The 15,930-nt window shown below is 41.5% G+C and overlaps 1 protein-coding gene across 1 annotated transcript in view; it reads right to left on the reverse strand.

The window, feature by feature from the left end:
- Positions 1-15,930, reverse strand: part of SSH1 (slingshot protein phosphatase 1) — a 58,390-nt gene that overhangs the window by 32,593 nt on the left and 9,867 nt on the right. The window contains 1 exon segment of the mRNA XM_073672413.1: positions 15,267-15,304. Coding sequence (XP_073528514.1) covers positions 15,267-15,304 — 38 coding nt within the window.

Below are 15,930 nucleotides of genomic sequence, written 5' to 3' on the forward strand. Positions count from 1 at the left end.
ATGAAGCTGTCCAAACCTTGCGATATTAAAATGCACTTTTGAGCGTTAGGGATGGTGAGAAGATACTAATTTTTAAGCATAATCAATAAAAGTTATATTTTAATTATAAGGTGAAAGTTGTTAGATAAACTGTTGGCCAAGGGTGATTTGTCCGTATATGGCTTAATGTACCACACCACCTATTGGGGTACTTCATGAAAATATATTCCGACACCATCCAATCAGTGCTGACATCTCAGACAGCGTAGGGACACAAGGGGATTGCTGACACTCAGCTGTCAATTTAAAAAAATAAAATCTCCAGGAAGAATAACAGAGGAACAGAACAGTACAATGCAGTAATATAGGAAAAGATGCTCAATACTACACATATAGTAAAAAAAGACATGTCAGGAGATCTGCAAACCAGAAGTGGCACAGCATTGAGACAAGAAGAGAGGTTCGGTCACCGTCCGCATACATGTACAGCAATGTCAAGTCAAGAAGTAGTGGAGTCAGTGGTGTGTAAAGTGGAAGCAAGGCACCAGGGCTCAGTCCTCCACTAGCGCAAAGAGTTAAACCCAATACATCAACTGAAAGCCCAACTGCAAGATGATCTGCATCATATGATGTCACTGGCAGTTTTCTTAAACATTTCTTATTCTTCAGTAAAGTGAGAATGAGGTAATGCACAAGCCGGCTATTTTAAGTTCTAGAACAGTTATTGGCGTTGTGTAGGATGTGTCAGAATATTTATTTCAGGACTGTTGGCCACTTTTCCCAAGAAACAAGCTTTAAGCTTGTAAACGTGGAAATATAAAACATGGCTCTGATGTCTTTTTTTGACAGGTGTATGGATTATATCATTCAAGGTTTGGATGCTTCATCAAAGCCCACAGTTTACTGGAGAAACAAAGAATTCCAGAGCATGGAAACTTTACAATAAAATCCATAATCCCATTGTCTATGCTACTGGCAAGGCAGTTACTCCTTCCCTAAATTACACACGATCCATTTATCATGGCATCAGGGGTCCCAGTCACAACAACGTGCCTTGATCTTCAGCCATCAGCACAGTCCTGGCCATTTCTGGTCCCATGTTTGACACGTGAGCACAAAACTAAGTCACCATGTGATTGGCGCTGTGTGAAGGGGACTGGCTAACTTGCTCATTTCAATAGCCAAACCACCCCCCTTCTCTGTCAACTGACACATGAGACTGACTTCACACACCGCACTGTGTCGGAAATAAAAATATATTAGTAAGTTTAATATATTGATGATGTATGGCATTTTTGTTAAAGGGAATATGTAATCAGATTCATGCCGCCTGAACCCCAGGCAGCATGAATCAGACAAATGGCTGCACGATTGAACTTTGAAATGCCATTCTGGGGGCAATGCGTCTCTGCTGACTAGTACAAGGCGAGTCACCAGCCGGCTTCTGCTTGCCCCACTCCAATTGTCTGACAGGTTGATGGATGTACAAAGAGAGAGATTTGTCAAAGGCATCGGGGTGGGCAGAATCCACCCAGGACTGTATCATAGTAGTCGGCCAAGACACATAGGGGCCGATTCATCAAAGCTTTTACTACAAAAAAAACTGATGTAAAAGCTTTGAAAAGCCACAACATTTTTAATCAACTCCCCATTGCACAAACATTTTGTGACTTTTCCCATTTTCACGACAGGTTGAATCAGCTCTGATCAAATAGGTGGAGCTATGGAAAAGCCAGGGCGGGACAGGGACGTAGCCACAACTGATTGACAATTTTATCAAAAGGGCCTGTGTTTTGTACATCCCTGACTGGAGTAGCATTTCTGGTGCGGCGCTCAGAGGCACATGCCACTCAAAAGAGGAACTTTTTGAGTGATATGCGCCTCTTAATGAATTCATAGACTCATAGAATGTTAGCGTTGGAAGGGACCTCCAGGGTCATCTGGTCCAATCCCCTGCTCAATGCAAGATTCACTAAACCATCTCAGACAGATATCTGTCCAGCCTCTGTTTGAAGACTTCCATTGAAGGAGAACTCACCACCTCTCGTGGCATGCTGTTCCACTCATTGATCACCTCCTCACTGTCAAAAAGTTTTTGGTACTTTCTACTCCAGAAAGACTGGCATAGCGCGAGCGTGCACTACTCCAGTCCTGATGAATCTGCCCCATAGTCCCCAGATGGCTTTTCAAAGTATGTTCTGTCTGAAACGTCAAAGGGTTGCAGAGTAAGACATACCTTCTGCAATCATGCAGCCAGACTCTGATTCCTGCTGCCCTTGGTAGAGGTGAACATCTTATGCTCTTGAGCCATGCTGATAAAATTCAGGTGAGACTCTTCTTATATCTCCAACACTACAGGTAATGTGAAGCCATAATTTTCAACAAGCCTAAGAAGCCACCTCTCAGGGAATGCTGGGAGCTGTAGTTTCAAAATAGCTGGAAACGCCAAGGATTTCTAATCGCTGCTGTACTATATCAACTGTTGACCATTAATTCACCGTTGGTCAAAAAGATCTGAAGTCACATGAAAAGTTGGTGGTCGGGGTTAAGTACATTATAAAAATATATCAAAATCATTAAATATACTATGTGATATTTCAAAGCTCGATAAGTCTAAATGAAAAAGGAACATCCCAAATAAGAGGCATATCAACAATGGAGAATGGATTGAACAATGAAGCCCAAATAACAGCAGATATATCTTAGTAATAATGACTGATATACAGTACAGACCAAAAGTTTGGACACACCTACTCATTTAAAGATTTTTCTGTATTTTCATGACTATGAAAATTGTACATTCACACTGAAGGCATCAAAACTATGAATTAACACATGTGGAATTATATACTTAACAAAAAAGTGTGAAACAACTGAAAATATGTCTTATATTCTAGGTTCTTCAAAGTAGCCACCTTTTGCTTTGATGACTGCTTTGCACACTCTTGGCATTCTCTTGATGAGCTTCAAGAGGTAGTCACTGGAAATGGTCTTCCAACAATCTTGAAGGAGTTCCCAGAGATGCTTAGCACTTGTTGGCCCTTTTGCCTTCACTCTATGGTCCAGCTCACCCCAAACCATCTCGATTGGGTTCAGGTCTGGTAACTGTGGAGGCCAGGTCATCTGGCGTAGTACCCCATCACTCTCCTGCTTGGTCAAATAGCCCTTACACAAAATGGGAGGTGTGTTTGGGGTCATTGTCCTGTTGAAAAATAAATGATGGCCCAACTAAACGCAAACCGGATGGAATAGCATGCCGCTGCAAGATGGTAGCCATGCTGGTTCAGGATGCCTTCAATTTTGAATAAATTCCCAACAGTGTCACCAGCAAAGCACCCCCACACCATCACACCTCCCCTCCATGCTTCACGGTGGGAACCAGGCATGTAGAGTCCATCCGTTCACCTTTTCTGCGTCGCACAAAGACACAGTGGTTGGAACCAAAGATCTCAAATTTGGACTCATCAGACCAAAGCACAGATTTCCACTGGTCTAATGTCCATTCCTTGTGTTCTTTAGCCCAAACAAGTCTCTTCTGCTTGTTGCCTGTCCTTAGCAGTGGTTTCCTAGCAGCTATTTTACCATGAAGGCCTAATGCACAAAGTCTCCTCTTAACAGTTGTTGAAGAGATGTGTCTGCTGCTAGAACTCTGTGTGGCATTGACCTGGTCTCTAATCTGAGCTGCTGTTAACCTGCAATTTTTGAGTCTGGTGACTCGGATAAACTTATCCTCAGAAGCAGAGGTGACTCTTGGTCTTCCTTTCCTGGGGCGGTCCTCATGTGAGCCAGTTTCTTTGTAGCGCTTGATGGTTTTTGCAACTGCACTTGGGGACACTTTCAACGTTTGCCCAATTTTTCGCACTGACTGACCTTCATTTCTTAAAGTAATGATGGCCACTCGTTTTTCTTTACTTAGCTGCTTTTTCTTGCCATAATACAAATTCTAACAGTCTATTCAGTAGGACTATCAGCTGTGTATCCACCAGACTACTGCATAACACAACTGATGGTCCCAACCCCATTTATAAGGCAAGAAATCCCACTTACTAAACCTGACAGGGCACACCTGTGAAGTGAAAACCATTTTCGGTGACTACCTCTTGAAGCTCGTCAAGAGAATGCCAAGAGTGTGCAAAGCAGTCATCAAAGCAAAAGGTGGCTACTTTGAAGAACCTAGAATATAAGACATATTTTCAGTTGTTTCACACTTTTTTGTTAAGTATATAATTCCACATGTGTTAATTCATAGTTCTGATGCCTTCAGTGTGAATGTACAATTTTCATAGTCAAGAAAATACAGAAAAATCTTTAAATGAGAAGGTGTGTCCAAACTTTTGGTCTGTACTGTAGGTATAAGATATGATGGTAAAAGGACATCACTTCTAACAGGAGTGGGGTAATATCCCACAGATCTAAGGTTTTGTGACTTTGCAGGGATCCCAGAATTATACCGCCGGCCTAGGTTACCACATGGTTGGCGTCTGCCTGCCATGACAGATTCCATTTATAAGGCTACAAGCCCTAAAGCATATGCAGAATAAGATCTGAAAGAGTTAATAAAATAATATCTGGCCTTCCCTGATGGTGGCGTTCCCAGTGTGTCACGTTTGATGATATGAGTCAGTAGATTAAGCCTCACAGAGCCCCCTCTCCTAGGAAGAAATGTGGTCCGCCTGGCTCTGACTCAGCCTCAGCAAGTGACCTTTTGAGGAAGAAATACAAAGAAAAAGCGGCTGCAGAAAAAAAAAAAATCAAGATCCTGCTGTGTGGCTAAAAGAAGCACAAAATTACTAGCAGCGTTAACCTTTTCTTGGCTTGCCGCATCCATTGTAAAGCCTGGCTCTTGCCTCATTGTCATTGTAAAATATAAATCCATTATGCTGAGCTGTACACCCCTGCGGCAACCGCGTCTTCTGACGTCATGTGCATAAGTTTTGCCTTAATGTGCTCTATTTGGGGAAAAATAATAAAGAGTTTACAGATAACACTGGTTTGTCTGAAAAAAAAAAAAAAAAAATCATTGATAGCTTCATGGGTTGGAGTCAGCACAAACTGAATTATGTGCCATTTACTGTGCCCACCGTGAAACCAAGGGAAACACTGCACTAGCTCTGGAGAGACAGCTAAAATGTCCAGTTTCTTGATGTTCATCTTTAAAGGGGCTGTCCAATCCAAATCGAAAAGTCTGTAGCCACTCTATGTCTGCAGACTTATGAATCCCCCCAGGGCATGCACTCTGCACTGTGGGGATTCACCGGATTCTGACCCGGGACCGGAGGATATGTATGAGTTATACATACTCCTTGGCAATGGGGACGGCCTCGTCCCATACACTTGTACAGAGTGAGGCCACGTCCTCTCGTTGGCCACACTCACTGGACGCGACCTCGCTCAATACAAGTGTATGGAAAGAGGTCGCGCCCATTGCCCAGGAGTATGTATAACTCATACATATCCTCCAGTCCCGGCTCAGAATGTGTGTACGCTGGGGGGATTCATAAGTCTGCAGACACACAGAGTGACAGCAAATTTATCAATTTGGACCGGTCAATCCCTTTAACCTGTTGGATCAAGGACCACATTATGATACTGAACCAATCAGAGGGCCGCACTACAAATTAAAAGGTTATTACCTTCTGTGACATTTGGGACACATCAAAAATATATACCATAAATGTCTGATGGGTACAAATTCTATTTACAATACTATTACCTCCAAAAATCAGCACTCTAATTGTATAATAATAATATTCACACTGAATTTTTTTTTACAAGTTTTTAGAAATAGTTTCTGCTCCTAACGCCACATCAAAAACCGCGTCAAATACTCTTTAAATTAGTTTGACTGATTTTAATGGGACACACAGCACACAGTGATGGTTTTTTCACATTATTTTGAACATTTTGCAGTAAAACTAATAGGAAGTTTATTCAAAGAGTTTCTGAAGCATTTTTTAATGGGGAATTGCATTAAAATCCGCTTCTAAATGTTCGTAAAAAACTGTCAATAGGACTTATAGAGAAAGAGGTCTGCAATGCACACGACTCTCTACAATAGATCACGGATTTTGCTTACTACCTAGAAAAACATTTAGATTTGAGAGTCCTTAGTGGTTGATACCTTTTAATGGCTAACTGAAAAGATGATAACAAATAGCAAGCTTTTGAGCTTTGTTACCATCTTATCAGTTACTGGCTAACACGGTACAAAGATATATATTTTTCCTGCTTACTATCCAATGATTTAGACTACTATAAACTACAATGGAGCGGACCACAGACACGGAAGGCCACCTGTATAATTCACATACTACTTTCTGGAGAGTCAAATGGGTTAAGAGACGCTATTCGCCTGTAGGAGGCATCCAGAGATGTCTTCACCGTTCACCATTAGTACTTGCCAGTCCCTGGCCCTCAGCTGCGGCCCACTACGCTTCTGTATGTGGTTGCTCACATATATTTAACCATAAGCTTAGATCTAACCTGTCAAGTCAAGCATTTTTCTGTCAATATGGGTAAGGGCCACCAAGAATGGTGTCGCAGGCCTCATGTGACTCCAAGGCTGTCGGTTGTGCACCCCTGCGTTAGTTCTAAGCTTATGGTGGTAAATTCTCCTTAATATTCAGCATTTGTTAAAAATATTATGAAGGTGTGGTTTAGAGGTAGAAGGTAATTTTTCTGGGTAAAATATCTATTTCTCAAAATTTTGGTTCCAAAATGTAAATGAGAAATCCTTTAATCTACTCCATACCAAAGCAGCTATGACTGAGGGGCTCTGTCAGGAGGACAACCCATGTTGTATGGATGTATGGTTGTGATGCAGAGGGGCTCCTGCTCAGGACCGTCTTCTGTTAGACAGAACTGGTGAGCAGTAATACAAGAATCCTGTGTTGCTCCAGTACTACCCGCCAGTCTACAGTACATAAGTCACTGGTCACCACAGTCTTGTGCCACCTTGTGACATCACCATAGAGGTCAACATTCTGGAGGGTCACATCTGTACATGCCATATGAGATTTATAAGGCATATAAAATTTACTCTGCTTTTTTATGGCATTTACATCCTACAAGTACATTTTTTTATACCTTAAAAAAACCCTTTAACAAATATACATTATTCATTGTGACCCATGATGCCCTAATGAAAAGGACTTTAGTGGTAGAAAGTGATGCCTCTATTAACTGCACACCTAGGTATTGGCCAACTAAAGAAAAACAAAGTAAATACATAGCATACATAGAAGGCGGCGTCTGCACAGCGGGCTCCCGAAAAGCCATCTCTGGCTGGGATTATAAATGTACAGGTGCTTCTCACAAAATTAGAATATCATCAAAAAGTTAATTTATTTTAGTTCTTTAATACAAAAAGTGAAACTCATATATTATATAGAGACATTACACACAGAGTGATCTATTTCAAGTGTTTATTTCTGTTAATGTTGATGATTAGATTGCTTTGATAGCAGCCTTCAGCTCGTCTGCATTGTTGGGTCTGGTGTCTCTCATCTTCCTCATAGATTCTCTATGGGGTTAAGGTCAGGCGAGTTTGCAGGTACTTTAGATGCAGTGACACAGAAACACAGAGCAACCAGCACAGGGTTAATAAACAGGGGGGATTTATTGTAACAAGGTCAATCTCCATGCAGGGAGTAACAGGGGAAATATGGGGACAACAAGGAAAGTAGCAGGTAACAGGCTAGAGCGACAATCCACAGTTTGGCTAGATGTAGCAGAGTCGAAACGGTTGTAATCGTCAGTTTTACACTTAGCTGACTCTTGTTCCCCACAAGGCAGTTGCCGGCTGATGCCAGTGTTGTTTTCTTCTGGCTTCCCCGCCTAAACAATGCTCTGTCTTCTGGAGGCAGCGGGCGGTCTCCGTTTGACCCGCTGAGCCCCTAGTCCATAACACTGCACCTCACTTGCCGGCTCCACGGACTCTGCGTCTCTTCTCCCTCTAGTCGGGCTTGACTGCAACTGTCAACTGCCTGCTTTCCCGCGCAAACCTCCTTTTTCTCCCTCTTCCTAGACACACCCCCAGCTCCCCGATCACTTGACTCCTGAGCTCTCGCTCTGGACACGCCCCCCAGCTCCCCGGTCACCTGACTCCTGAGCTATCGCTCTGGACACGAACCCAGCTCCCCAGTCAAGTGACTCCTGTGCTCGCAGTCTGTCTTCTCCCTGCAACCAGAGGCACGGCCCCGGCAGTTCCCAATCCCTTGTTCTGAAAGTACTTACACCCCGGTCTTCCCCCTTACAAAAGCACAGTGATACTGTTGCTTTTAAACCAGGTATTGGTACTTTTGGCAGTGTGGACAGGTGCCAAGTCCTGCTGGAGAATGAAATTTCCATCTCCAAAAAGCTTGTTGGCAGAGGGAAGCAAGAAGTGCTCTAAAATTTGCAGGTAGACGGCTGCGCTGACATTGGTCTTGATAAAACACAGTGGACCTACACCAGCAGATGACATGGCTCCCCAAACTTGTTTATTGTGGAAACTTCATGCTAGACCTCAAGCAGCTTGGATTGTAGGCCTCTCCACTCTTCCTCCAGACTCTGGGACCTTAATTTCCAAATGAAATGCAAAATGTACTTTCATCTGAAAACGATACCTTGGACCACTGAGTGACAGTCCAGGTCTTTTTCTCCTTGGTCCAGGTAAGACGCTTCTGGCGTTGTCTATTGGTCTTGAGTGGCTTGACACAAGGAATGCGACACTTGTAGCCCATGTCCTGGATACGTCTGTGTGTGATGGCTCTTGAAGCGATGACTCCAGCAGCAGTCCACTCCTTGTGAATCTCCCCCAAATTTTCGAATGGCCTTTTCTTAACAATCCTTTCAATACTGCGGTTATCCCGGTTGCTTGTGCATCTTTTTCTACCACACTTTTTCCTTCCACTCAACTTTCCATTAATATGCTTAGAAACAGCATTCTGTGAACAGCCAGCTTCTTTAGCAATGACCATTTGTGGCTTACCCTCCTTGTGAAGTGTGTCAATGACTGCCTTCTGGACATCTGTCAAGTCAGCAGTCTTCCCCATGATTGTGGAACCTACTGAAACAGACTAAGGGACCATTTTAAACGCTTCGGAAAGCCTTTGCAGGTGTTTTTTGTTAATTATTCTAATTTACTGAGATAATGACTTTTGTGTTTTCGTTGGCTGTAAGCCATAATCATCAACATTAACAGAAATAAACACTTGAAATAGATCACTCTGTTTGTAATGTCTCTATATAATATATGAGTTTCGCTTTTTGGATTGTAGAACTGAAATAAATTAACTTTTAGATGATATTCTAATTTTGTGAGAAGCACCTGTATATTATTTTTAAGAACCTCAAACATCTAAAACTCCAAGTGAACTGACTCTGTAGGCGGACACAAGGCACAAAGGCAATTTTTACCAATGGGCGGGTTCTGCCGACCAAAGGTTTTTTCTTCCTGGCAGCAGGCTATGATAAGCCCAATGTCATATATGAGCTTTGTAGACATAAACCTTGGACTTCTACCTTCCAGACATACATTTCATCCTATTAGCCAATTGTGAACATGCTTCTTATCTATATCTGGCTTTCAGATGGGGAGACGATGGGGCCTTTACATCATTACCCATCACATTAAGGTGCCTTTATTACTTTTTTAAAGCCAGGGTTTATGATCTGTCATTGGCCACATCTGCTGTAAGCTACTCCAGAGAACAGTACATAGAGTAAATTAGTGGCTCTTAATGGGTACGTATCGCTGAAGGCAGTCATTCGGTACAGAATGAACAGAGGTTTTGTGTCATTTACTAATGTACTGCCAAGTTTTAGCAGGATGAACGCCTGCCCACCATGGCCAGGATATGATTCATGCAGTTACACTACTAGGGGCATATTAACCATTCAGTGTAAGGAATACAACACACACACACTTCGTGTACAACCCCAATTCCAAAAAAAGTTGGGAAGAATGTAATGCAATGATTTGGAAATCTCTTATAGCCATATGTTATTCACAACAGAGCATAGAACACAGATCAGAAGATGAGCAACAGACATTTTGTTATTTAATTTGAAAAATTAGCTCGTTTAGAAACTGATGGCAGCAACATGTCAAAAATGTTGCGACAAGGTTAACAAAAGGCTGGAAAGTAAGTAGTGCTAATGAAAAACAGCTGGAAGGTCAATTTTCACCTAAGTCACATGATTGTATATGAAAAGAGCATGTTAGAGAGGCAGAGTCTCTCAGAAGCGAAGATGGTCAGAGCTTCACCAATCTGTGAACAACTGCGTCTAAAAATTGTGGAACAATTTCAGAAAAATGTTCCTTAACAGAAAAATGCAAAGACTTTGAATATCCGACCATCCACAGTACATAATATCATCAAGAGATTCTGGAGAAATCCATGTGCGCAAGGGACAAGGCCGACAGTTAATATAAGATGCTCATGATCTTCGGGTCCTCAGGTGGTACTGCATTAAAAACAGGCATGATTTGTGTAAATCCACTACATGGAGTAAGTAATACATATGTAAATCATTGTCTGTGGACAGTTTACTGTTTAATCCACAAATGCAAATTAAAGCTTCATCATGCAAAGAAGAAGCCATATACCAACACAATCTAGAAATGCAGCAGTCTTCTCTCCGTCAAAGCTCATTTATAATGGACTGAGGCAAAATGGAAAACTGTGCTATGGTCAGATTAATAGATATTCGTTATTGTTTTGAGGACTCAAAGGACCATCCAGCTTGTTATAAGCGCACAGCTCAAAAGCTGCATCTCTGATGGTATGAGGTTGCATTAGTGTCTATGGAATGGGCATAATATAGAGGTTTAGAACAACATATGCTCCGATCTAGACAATGTCTATATCGGGAAGGCCTTGCATATTTCAGCATGACAATGCTAAACCCCATACTGCATCTATCACTATAGCCTGGTTTTACAGAAGAAGAGTTCGGGGATGAACTGGCCGCCAGCAGTCCAGACCATTGACCAACAAAAAACATTTGATGAATGATGAAATTAAAAATCTGACAAAGACCCAAAACTGTTAAACAGTTAGGACCTTGTATCAGACAAGAATGGGACTACATTCCTCTCCCAAAACTCCAGCAGTTGGTCCCTTCACTTTCCAGGGGTCTACAGACAATTGTAAAAAGAAGAGAAGATGCTACACAATGGTAGACGGTACATATTTATCTGTCATCTTGGGCGTTGTGCTCACTCAGGGTAAGCCATGTAGTTTCTATTTATCTTGGTCTTCTATGCTTTGATAGGCACACCAGCATCAGGTCTTGTTTTTGTACTGTAATTATGTCTATTTAACTTTAAGGACATTGTCTCATATTGCCTATATACCACTTGGTCTTGTTAGGCTTTTTAGCCTTTTATGATGCCTGAGTTCGGTGTTCCCCCCCAGTCCCCAAACTATGTGATTTGGTACGGTCCCCTGTGTGTTTTACGCCCCTGCTGCTACCCCCTATATCCCTCCTACACAAGTCTTTTGTATAATCATATGTATTTGACTAATTTGTAAGTTATACAGTGGTGGCCAAAAGTATTAGCACCCCTGCAATTCTGTCAGATAATACGCAGTTTCTTCCTGAAAATGATTGCAATCACAAATTCTTTGGTATTATTATCTTCATTTAATTTGCTTGCAAGGAAAAAACACAAAAGAGAATGAAGCAAAAATCAAATCATTGATCATTTTACACAAAACTCCAAAAATGGGCCAGACAAAAGTATTGGCACCCTCAGCCTAATACTTGGTCGCACAACCTTTAGCCAAAATAACTGCGAACAACCGCTTCCGTTAACCATCAACGAGTTTCTTACAATGCTCTGCTGGAATTGTAGACCATTCTTCTTTGGCAAACTGCTCCAGGTCCCTGATATTTGAAGGGTGCCTTCTCCAAACTGCCACGTTGAGATCTCTCCACAGGTGTTCTATGGGATTCAGGTCTGGACTCATTGCTGGCCACCTTAGAAGTCTCCAGTGCTTTCTCTCAAACCATTTTATAGTGCTTTTGGAAGTGTGTTTTGGGGCATTGTCCTGCTGGAAGACCCATGACCTCTGAGGGAGACCCAGCTTTCTCACACTGGGCCCTACATTATGCTGCAAAATTTGTTGGTAGTCTTCAGACTTCATAATGCCTCTTTTTTTTTTCCTGTACACTCTATGTTGATGCTTTTTCCCAAAAAGCTCTACTTTTGTCTCATCTGACCAGAGAACATTCTTCCAAAACGTTTTAGGCTTTCTCATGTAAGTTTTGGTAAACTCCAGCCTGGCCTTTTTATGTCTCGGGGTAAGAAGTGGGGTCTTCCTGGGTATCCTACCATACAGTCCCTTTTCATTCAAACGCCGACGGATAGTACGGGTTGACACTGTTGTACTCTCGGACTGCAGGGCAGCTTGAACTTGCTTGGATGTTAGTCGAGGTTCTTTATCCACCATCCGCACAATCTTGCGTTGAAATCTCTCGTCAATTTTTCTTTTCCGTCCACATCTAGGGAGGTTAGCCACAGTGCCATGGGCTTTAAACTTCTTGATGACACTGTGCACGGAAGACACAGGAACATTCAGGCCTTTGGAGATGGACTTGTAGCCTTGAGATTGCTCATGCTTCCTCACAATTTGGTTTCTCAAGTCCTCAGACAGTTCTTTGGTCTTCTTTCTTTTCTCCATGCTCAATGTGGTACACACAAGGACACAGGACAGAGGTTGAGTCAACTTTAATCCATGTTAACTGGCTGCAAGTGTGATTTAGTTATTGCCAACACCTGTTAGGTGCCACAGGTAAGTTACAGGTGCTGTTAATTACACGAATTAGAGAAGCATCACATGATTTTTCAAACAGTGCCAATACTTTTGTCCACCCCCTTTTTTAGGTTTGGTGTGGAATTATATCCAATTTGGCTTAAGGGCAATTCTTTTTGTGTTTTTTCATTGAAGACAAATTAAATGAAGATAATAATACCAAAGAATTTGTGATTGCAATCATTTTCAGGAAGAAACTGAGTATTATCTGACAGAATTGCAGGGGTGCCAATACTTTTGGCCACCACTGTATTTATCGTTATACATAACCTATAAAACTCCGCGTTTTTGCTCTGCTTTTTCCATGTTCTCTGGAGTGGTTTGTTTGCAGACGCAGACACCCGTTTTGGACGTGTGTAAGTGTCCACAAGCAATATGTTTTTGGGATTTTTTGTTACAATGGTAGACATGCCCCAGTCCCCCTGCCCTATTACGGGACAGAATGATGAACCAATTCTTACCTCTCATATACTGATTCTTTAAGTCTGAATCCAAGGGAACACAGTATAGCTTTATTTTAATATATCTTGCTGCCTCAGCTTTAACGGTTGATACTAAAGGCTTAATAAGGATTAGGCTACCTAAAGGTCTGAAAGGGGATTTTTCTGGGGTGAAAATTACTATGGAAATATAGCAACATGCATAATCTCTTAATAGTTTAATGTTTCTATTTTCTGTATTTGTTTATTTGTGTTGTAAAATGACAAAAAGTTTTGTATCATAAAAAAGAATCTGATTTGAAAAAAGACTTGCCCCTATCCCAACTTTTTTGAGACGTGTTGCGGCCATCAGTTTCTAAATATGTTAATTTTTCCACCTAAAATAGAGACATGTGTAACTCTCACCTTCTGATCTGTGTTCTATCTTCTGTTGTGAACAAATGGTTGTAAGACATTTCCAAAGCAAAGAATTCTTGGGGTTTTTTTTTTTTTTTTTTTTACATTTTATACAACTTTTTTTTTTTTCAATTGAAAATGTACATACACTTTTGAATTTTTATTTATGCAATTTTTTAGTCATTACTATTGAAAGAGTTCATCTCAATTTCTTCTACCGGAGTGCTCGGCTCCTCTACCTCCGACGTCCTGCTTGATTGACGGCTTGGGCCGCTGGCCTTGACCGTGCACGCTCCAATGCAGCAAGCAGAGGACTGTGCCCTGCAGCATCAGGGGAGCAGAGGGGTCTGAAGCTAGCTGGGATTGGGAAAAGCGCTTACAAGCTCTATTGTAAATGGCTTGTAATAACTGCACATGTACGGCCACCGTGATAGACTGCAGGCTTGGGTAGTGTTTCACCCCTTTAATGACTTATGGGGTTAAAATCTCAGCTTTTGGAATACTGCATTCTTTCTAAAAGGATTTTTGGCGCCAATTCCACATCACAAATGTGCGGCAATATCCAGTATAACAAAAGTGGATAGAAATTTCAAGAACCCATCTAGTCTCCATATAAATCATAAAAAATAATCTGTAGATCTAAGTATGAAGGCCTATACAGCTTAGAAATGACATCTTTTCAAAGAGGCACTAAGCTAACCAAAATGCAGATACTTCAAAATTACTTTCCATGAAACACAAATATAATAGGGACATAATGCTTTTTTCTGATTAAAAGACACAAGGCTAAATAGTGTTCCCGTTCATTGCAATAGCCATTTAGTGGTGACAGCCACAATACAATGAGTTAGTGACAAGTTTGTAACTGTGATGTAACCTAGTGTCACCACCTTGTGGCAATAGCAGCAACTGCAGTGCAGCGGCCACATGACTGATGGATGTCCAACATATTCATTGCAAGTCAGATCCCAGGAATCAAGAAACCAAAGTGCTATGAGATACAGGATTGGTATCTAGCCTGGGTTTTCTACTGATGCCCATGACAGTTTTTCTTACCTGGTCACCAGTAAAAGTTATGGGATTATCTGGGACTTTGCTTAGGTTTCCCTACGGGGCCAAGGAAAGGTATTTGCTAGCTACCTGCCTGTCTGTCACTGATCTCTGGCTCAGAGCGGTCACGGAGCGCTCCTGCCGGCAATTCTGTTGCTTCATGTCACCTCACATCAGCTCTTCCTGTCTACTCTTTCGACAGAGCATCACTGATGACATCAACTTGATTGACAACCGGCTCCTTGGAGATAGGTAGCAGGGAGCCAGCGGTCAATCAGCATAACATTAGCGGTGATGCCTTGTTGACAGATCAGGAAGGAAGAGAAGGTGCTGCTGTCGACGTGACATCACCGGAAGCTGCAGAAGAGCTCTGAGCTGGCAGAGATCGGTGCCGAGCAGAACAGATAGGTAGTTAGAAACTACCTGCCTGTAAGTTCTTTGCCACATAGGGAAAAATAAGCCGATTCCCAGATAACCCCTTTTAGCTGGCGGCTGGGGTGACGTATAATTTATACCACCTCTGCATTAGATGAAAATTTTATATTTCCCATCATATCCCTTCATCTATTATCTTCAGGACTACACAAGTATCACTCACCTTAGGTTTGTCTTGCGCTCTTCATCATTGCCAAACTCCTACACAAAAAAAAATAACAATTATCAAATAGTCTGTATTTTAGGATCAAGCAAGTTTATTTCATTATATTTATGTAGATACTTTTTCTAGATTCTTTTTTTAGGCTTATATTTTTTATGTTTAAGGAGAAATATTTGCGCAAAATCCAGCCTAAGCATTGTCTTAGCCCGAATTCACACATCAGTATTTTTTCTCGTAGACATAAAATGGATGTACAGTATTTTCAGCTATTTTTGGTTTGTTTATTTCTCTTTACTACAATGTGTCATAAGGGTGGCTCAAGTACAAAAAAAAATATGGAGGGTTCCCAGGCTTCTTCTAGCATTAGTGAAAAACGGACAGTGCACAAATGCAACTCAGGTGGCATCTGTTTGCTGGTCATTTTTTAAAGACCTATTTACTCGTGTGGGTGAGTTTGGTCCACAAATCAGAACAAATTAGGCCATGCCTAGTCTCCTTTTGGGCCGACCACAAGTACACAAAAAAAAAAAAATACAGGTGAAAAAGCCCATAGACTAAAATATGTATGTACATAACGGGAGGACTAGTGTCTATATTGCTAATAAATTTTAATTTAATTTTTATTCATAATAAATACAAAAAAAGAGGTAGGCAATTTACATAC

Source organism: Phyllobates terribilis, unplaced genomic scaffold (genome assembly GCF_046119375.1).
Source record: "Phyllobates terribilis strain yellow unplaced genomic scaffold, ASM4611937v1 Scaffold_1__5_contigs__length_1240528914, whole genome shotgun sequence".
Classification (NCBI taxonomy): Eukaryota; Metazoa; Chordata; class Amphibia; order Anura; family Dendrobatidae; genus Phyllobates; species Phyllobates terribilis.